Raw genomic sequence first — 7,774 nt, 5'->3', positions numbered from 1 at the left:
TTGAGCCGATTTATTTCAAAAATTAAATGAACACCGAACTACCCGTATCCGTCAGGGTAGTGATCAGTACCTGTAGGATAAACGGGTACCCGAAAACTCATGCAGGTATGCGGGTAACGGGTACCCGACCCATTACCTGCGGCAATCCTAGTTCGGATACAAAAAAATTCATTTGGACAGGATTCTCAGGAGTATATAGAGTTGGTTTAATTCCAATGTTGTAAAGTCACACAGTGACAGCATCCGGAATTGATTTGATTGCTTTTGAGTATACTGTTCTCTAATTACGCCTGTATTAAATCTTTGATCGATAGATTTCCACCAATTTTGTCAAAATTCGGGGAACATACACCCTAAGAAACCCGGTAGCAAAGTTATTACCAGGCGGAGTATCTAGGTGACTCTACGCATGGTAATTAATTCATTTCCAAGTGATAGATATTTTGTTACCAAACCGGTAATAACCTCGGTCGCTAAATTTGAAAGTATAGCTACCGAGTGTGCACTGTATTGGAGGCGTGAAATGATAAAGACCATAATTCTCTCTTAAGTACTCTGATTTATTAAAGGACATAAATATTTGCATATATTCTTACATTGGAACGCCCAGAAGTTTGGGGACTATTTAACAAGGTATAGTTGGAATAATGTGCCCATCTATTTGTTTCCTAACATCGCCTTAGTTCCCACATCTGTTCAATGTCCGACATGTTCCGAGGATACATTAGGAGATCAATGCCGCCACCATCATTCGCAACGCTGAAAGGAATTACATAAATGCAAGCTTAATTATTTCAATGATCACTAATTGTAAGTGTTCAAAAGTTTGTAAATGTATTTGAACCGTGTGTAGCTAATTGTGTTATCTAGCTCGTTAAATGAGACGTTGGCAACTGTGTAATATCGTGTTCCTGGGACCGAAGTTAACTGCCAGTATGGAGACCCTTGCAAGTCATCCTGTAAAATCAGAGCAATTTGTAAGCAGGCAGGAATCGTAATGCAGTGCTAAATTCTGAATGAAAGGATTTTATACTAAAATTGAACAAGATATGTACTGTGCGTGTGGAGCTTAGTTCGTGAAAAACCCAGTGTTGCGCCTCACTTAACAGGGAGAACTGAAGCGCAACACAGGGTTTTCACGAGCTAAGCTCCACCCGCACAGGAGATATCTTGTTCAATTTTAGTATAACTCTTTTCATTTTTCACCCTATGGGTAATACAGGTAAATGGGGCGAAGCAAGAAATGGAGTCCGATGAAGTGAAATGAAATGATTTTCAAAGAAAATGATTGAAAATCTTCAGGCAAGAATCAGGATGACTAAACTTTGAATGAAAACAATTTTTTTGGAACAGGTATGCCATGATTATAACATACGCTTAAGGGATCCGAATTAACATAAATTAGTGTAAAGTACTTAATCATACTCCTTAAGAGTTGACTATATTTTATGTTAAACTAATCCTCATAAATCACATAGTGGCGAAACTGATGAACTCGGTGGGGTAAATAGTTCACAAGTTTCGGTGGGAATTTTGAATTTTTTGCAAAAAACTGGAAATATCATCTGGCATTGTTTATGTTTTTAGTGGTTTCCAGTGGGAAGAGTATGTGTGGTGGTGGCTTCCCACCACGCATACTCTATGACAAGTTGAGACGAATCATGAAAAAATGCAAAATCTTGACCTGGTCATTCTAATTCCGAGATTAAATGTGCACTCAAAATGTGGAATTTGTTGAATTACAACTAGTGATAGTTGCGCAACAAGAAAATAAGGCCCTTTGAGGAATTGATATGCTACTTTTATTTATATTAAATGCCGAAAATCAATTTCCTTCAAAATTTTGTTTTTCTCGAGATTAATTGATTAATATAAATAAAAGTAGCATATCAATTCCTCAAAGGGCCTTATTTTCTTGTTGCGCAACTATCACTAGTTGTAATTCAACAAATTCCACATTTTGAGTGCACATTTAATCTCGGAATTAGAATGACAAGGTAAAAAAGCTGTGCAAAAAATTATGTTGTCAACATGCGGAAAAATATTGAGCGAGGGACTGTATTGGCTGATAGAGCGGCCAGAGCAAACTATAATGCCCCGTTAATGGGTTAAGCTTACCCAAAGGCAGGGCCGGTTATGGTTAGGGAAGCATCTGTGCATCGAATGTCCCCACTGATTCGTGCCACCCAAAGCCGAATGGAATGTGTAATTCCCACCTGGCAACGAATTACACATTTTTAAAAATCATTAGGTCTTACCAGACCTCATTTATAGTTCCACCCTCACCCCCACCCCCACGCAAATCCAAATAAATATGTATATTTACATAAATATTTATACATACTAGGTTCGCGTTATCATTAATTTGGTTAAATTAACAAACTTACCAATAATCCCTAATTTCCACACCTGAGCTAACCTTGAGCAGTCTCGAGCGGCGGGGTAAGCGTGGATTTTTGCTGCGTTAGCTAAGCTAGCGTTGTAGACCTCGACTGCCTAGTGAAAATCGATTACGTTAAATATGCAAATGGTCGTATAACGCCAATTTGTTAAAGGTGGTGGGGGTTATTACCAGTGGGGATACATAACTGATTAGTCTAAAAATCATCCCATCTTCAATTGGCGGACGCTGAGTTGATGTAGTTGGACGAGTAGTCGTCGGGGTAGTTGTTGTCGGAGTAGTTGTTGTCGGAGTAGTTGTGGTTGGAGTAGTTGTAGTTGGAGTAGTTGTAGTTGGAGTAGTTGTAGTTGGAGTAGTTGTAGTTGGAGTAGTTGTGGTTGGAGTAGTTGTAGTTGGAGTAGTTGTAGTTGGAGTAGTTGTCGTTGGAGTAGTTGTAGTTGGAGTAGTTGTACCTCTGTTAAAACAGTTTTAAATTAACAATATAATTTATTCGGGAAATGATGGCAGGAGATAATTTTAGTTAAAATAAATGACGTGCTGCTTACGGCACTAGTGTAGTCGTCACGATGACGCAGGGTGTCACACCTTCGTGATTGCAGACGAGTAAATCCTGATCCCACACCGTCCCAGGTGCACAACACTGAACGACCGCATCCCCATTGGTGCATTCGATGAACTTCCGGCAGTCGTAGGGGTACGGGTGATAGGTGGGAACACCCTCCTCCCACGGGGGACAGTCCACCAGCTACGCCATCATATTCACATAATTATTACATAACTAAAGTACAATTTATGCTTGATTTTATTTACAGTAAAATTAGTCCAGTAGTTTGTTGGTAAGAATACAAAAAAAAACATTTACCAAATTAGATTAAAATCTAAAAAGATACGTAGAAACAAGTGATTATCAGTAAATAAAGTGAAAATTTTAAATATTTCCCTTAAAATATTCAGCCATACTCCAATAAAATTTGAAGTATTTTTCTCCTTAATGTGTGAAATGTAGGTCAGTCAGGGTTAAGCATTTTGAAGACACAACCCGGCCCATTTCCGAACCACATGCAAACCAAATTCTTAGTCCTACTAATTTCTGATTCCGACCCGGCAAATGTCTGAACCCGACCCAAGGATCGGGTCGGGTTTGACCCGAAAAAAATTTTATGTGACACGCAAACTTATACAAATATTTATGTAGCATTTTCTTACCTGAGGATCGCCGACACATTCTAAAACTTTACAATCTGACCGTATTGAACAATACAGAAGAAATATTGCGACGTGGGACACCGTTATATGTCTCATTTTACCTCGGGGCAATTTAATAACTGTTAAGTGGAAAATATTTATATATTGTAACGTTGACTTTGTAAATCTTTCTGACATTATGGCACTAATTTATCGGCCTTTTTATTGCGAAGCTGAAGCTCAAATGTCATAATTTGTGAGGATCCCGCATAAACCATGACATTGATTTTAGCAACGTATGGCAGCAGAATTTGTGGGAAATGGGTGACCATTGCAAGCTAAAACGTGTACTAAAATATACAACATATTTTGTGCACGGTCCCTAATTTGGGAGCAACGTCAATGGAAAATTTCTGATAACCGAATTCATCGAATCAGAATTTTTTGTTATCGCCTCCGGTCGCGCAATACTTGGTAATGAGGAATCCTTCTTATCTGGTTTTATAACAGAGGTGATGACGAGGAATAATTGTCTGGCGTGACAGGCCGGTCATCTGCCGGAGGTGAGTTGATCAATTGACAACGATCAATCAATTTATTTTTTTATAATTTCGAGTTATACATATATGTTCTGAGAATGAATATCGAGTAGGAGCAGGGTACCCAAAATACATACATATGCTAGTGTTTCAAGCTTTTTTTAAGGTATACTGACTCCTTTATGTTGCATTGAAAATAATTTTTTCGCATTTTGTATTCGGAACCCAACCTGACCATGAGTCCAGTCTAATCTACATATGCACATACGCAAGTCCAGCCGTTCAAGGTCCAGGCATCGATGTGGACAATTTAATAATGATCTCATTGTCAGATATTTCGGAACGATTAATACAGAAATCGTTAATAGGATAGTCGGTATATGTAGGTATATTAGAAATCCGATTTCTCGTTCGACTTCTTATAAGCTTTGTAGGCAAAGTAATTGTTTTACTGAAAAAATAAAAATAGTTTTACGACTACTTTTGTCCAAGAATACAGTCTTACATTAGCTGTGCTAATTGCATCTTCTCATTTTTATTAAACCTGCTCTTTTGCAACTCGGACATCTGCCCGAGACCCCTAAATCGGGGCCTAGCTATGTATGACTTAATGACTTCACATTATTTTTAGCAGTGTATATATGTAAGACATATCCAAAATCCGTGGGGCCGTGAAGTATTTATGTGTTATCATCGAAGGCAATGGCACATATGTACCATGAATAAATTAAGACAATGCAACTGAATAAAATATCCTCCACCAGAAAAGAAAATGAATCATTTCAAATGATGTTGCAAAGGCTCTCTTTGGTCTTAAATTATTCTAGGAGAAATCTTCCGTCATGTACATATCTTAATTTGCGTAAATGATTTAACAAAAAAACTAAAAGAATGCAAACATCTCATTAAGAGACAGGTATGTGCATACTTTCCCACCACCTACCCGCACGGCAAGCGTAGACCTGCATACGGAAAAAATTGGAGTTAGACCTGCGGTGCGAAGGTGGACCTGCAGTTCGGTAAAGCCGACCTGCAGTGCTGGCCGGACTTGCAGGTCGCCGAAGGCTACCTGCACGTCCAAGTATCCCTCGTCACTTTATACATAAAAACTAAAGTGCTTGAAGGCCGCATATCTTCGTCATGGAGTTTTTAGTCTCAAGCTTTGTTCAATGTTTTAAAATCCTATTTCTAAAGTCAAACTCATTTTTGGGGAAATTTGAAATTTATTGCGAAAAATGGTAAACGAATTAGCTATTTTTTTCTCATCGACTTGATTGTAGTACCGAAATTATGGACTGGTCACTAAATTTTTTGTTTTTTATTTTATTAACATAAACATTGATAAACTATGAAATACATTTAGTTGGCTTGGGGAGTTGAGGAAAAACCCCATGTTGGTGGGTTAGGAAAACCTTTACTTGATCCGGATAGGCGTCCGAGATAACCATTCAGCCCCTTACAGGATATTTGTAAAATAACATGACCTATCATTTAAAACATAAAATAATTCTTCTAATCCTCGTCAATAAAAGAAAGTATCATCCCTCAATTGGTTCGACCAGTTAAAAATTAATTTTGCATATGTAAAAAGCATAAAAAGTGGTAAATTTAATAAGCTTGCTAAAACTGAAAACAGAATTTGATTATCTCATTTTGCTAAAAAATGACAGCATAAGATTTGGAGGAAGTGCCCGGAAGTGGAAAACTTAGTTTGTCACTCTATTGCACTTGTGCGAAAAAATGATTTTCTCGGATCGGAAAAAGGCTCGTGACCACCTAATTTCCCAAGGGATGCACCGGACAAAATTTCTCATACCAGTAGTAGAAGTGTCTAGGTCTTTTCGCCAAAGATTTCTCGCCCGCTTTATTTCTTATGGGGAAATCCTTGGCTAGGGCTTCTCGCCAAAGATTTCTCGCCCGCTTTATTTCTTATGGGGAAATCCTTGGCTAGGGCTTCTCGCCAAAGATTTCTCGCCCGCTTTATTTCTTATGGGAGAAGCCACGGATTTCTCACCCACTTTATTTCTTATGGGAGAAGCCACGGATTTCTCACCCACTTTATTTCTTATGGGAGAAGCCACGGATTTCTCACCCACTTTATTTCTTATGGGAAAAAAAGACGGGTCCTCATCACACACTTCTTATGAGGAAAAAGAGGGCTCCTCGCCACAAGGCCTTTATAGCATAGGTATGTATTGCAAGGATATGCTGTCTGCTTATAGTAACCAAAGTCTCAGATGTATTTTCATGTGTCGAAAAATATTGGCGGGACAACTCAAATTACCCCAAGTATCTCAAAATGCCCCAATTGTCTCAAGTTACCCCTCTATGCCATAAATTACCCTTGGTGTCTCAAATCACCCCAAATGACTAAAATTATCCCAAATCTCAAATTACCCGAACAACGTATTTCCTATGGGAAAAAATCTGTCAGATGGGTGTACATGGGTTGACAAGAAATGATGGCGGGACATTTGAGACTTTAGGTCTCAATTTATATTCTCCCAAATTATCCAAGTGTGTCAATTTACCCCCAAATGTCTCATGTTATCCCATTTGTCTCAATTTATTCAAGTATCCCAATTTATCCAAATACCTCAATTTACCCCAATTAAATATTTCAAAGCACCCCAAATATTCCAAAATACCCCGAGCCTTTTCTACGGCTCCGCCCAATGCCTCTTCCTTACAATACATTTCTTATGGGAGAACTTATTCCCATAGCGTTTAAGGATAGACACCTTTGTTATGAGACCAAGGTATATGTATGGTGTAGTAAGTCATCATGTAAGGGTATGCCAGTATTTGTTATGTCCCGTCCTATGCTTTAAGTTTTATTATGTATAGAAAAGGTTGAAAAAGTGGAGTTCAACCTTTTTGTTGGTGGTAGTGTTGATACTAATAAGCAAGTTACGAGAAAAAGACTGAAGAAAGGTAGAGTGAAACGTTTCTGAAGTTAGTGGTGATACTAATGATGACGCAATTTTTCATAAACGTTTGAAATAGTACTTATGAAGGTTTATCTACAAAAATATAGCGTTATTTGTGAAAATATGATATTCACGCATGAAAAAACTTATTGTTTTAAAAACATGAAAAATTATATATGAAAATTGTTTGCAGTAATGAGATGAAATAACAGATCAGAAGTATTTATAATTAGCATTTATTGTCAAAGATTTGTTAACTAATTCTTAAAATTGTGTTTATTTATTATGCGCCGTAAATTTGACTGAGTTCTTGTCTAATGTAAACCTTTCCCATTTATTTATTATCATAAGTAAAGTTGGGATATGTAGGTGAGGCAGTGCCTAAGTACACAGCACACAAACTTTTAGAAAAATTATCTCCCTTTAACTTTATTGCGTTAAAAACAAAACACTAAAACCACTTGATTTTTAAGCCGCATTAAAAGACAATGTTGTTGGTTTGCACAAGAATTAGAAGGTTTTTGATCTTTTATTTTGAGTAATTTGGAAAGTATACAGTTGTTCATTTAGCATTGAGTAGGTTTCAACGTTTTCTTACTGGTAATCAAGCGTATGGATTATCATTTGGGAGACCTACAGACGATCCTACGATATCAGTAAGTAATTTACGAGTCACAACCATTTCTCCATTCTTTGCCGCCTGCATAATAGACGCTATT

General features: G+C 37.6%; 1 protein-coding gene across 1 annotated transcript; it reads right to left on the bottom strand.

Annotated features, from left to right (window-relative positions):
• Window positions 1–539: 539 nt before the first annotated feature.
• On the bottom strand, window positions 540–3,703 carry LOC110855228 (mucin-17). The gene is made up of 7 exons (XM_022103645.1): window positions 3,608–3,703; window positions 2,947–3,146; window positions 2,573–2,855; window positions 2,388–2,496; window positions 2,119–2,216; window positions 845–957; window positions 540–759 (listed from the first exon to the last, which is right to left on the bottom strand). Exons 1-7 carry the CDS (start codon window positions 3,701–3,703, stop codon window positions 669–671), a joined length of 990 nt encoding a protein of 329 aa, XP_021959337.1. The 3' UTR covers window positions 540–668.
• Between the last annotated feature and the right edge of the window lie 4,071 nt (window positions 3,704–7,774).

The sequence above is a fragment of the Folsomia candida genome, unplaced genomic scaffold (assembly GCF_002217175.1).
Source record: "Folsomia candida strain VU population unplaced genomic scaffold, ASM221717v1 Fcan01_Sc012, whole genome shotgun sequence".
Lineage (NCBI taxonomy): Eukaryota > Metazoa > Arthropoda > Collembola > Entomobryomorpha > Isotomidae > Folsomia > Folsomia candida.
This window is presented reverse-complemented; position numbering and strand designations above follow the sequence as displayed.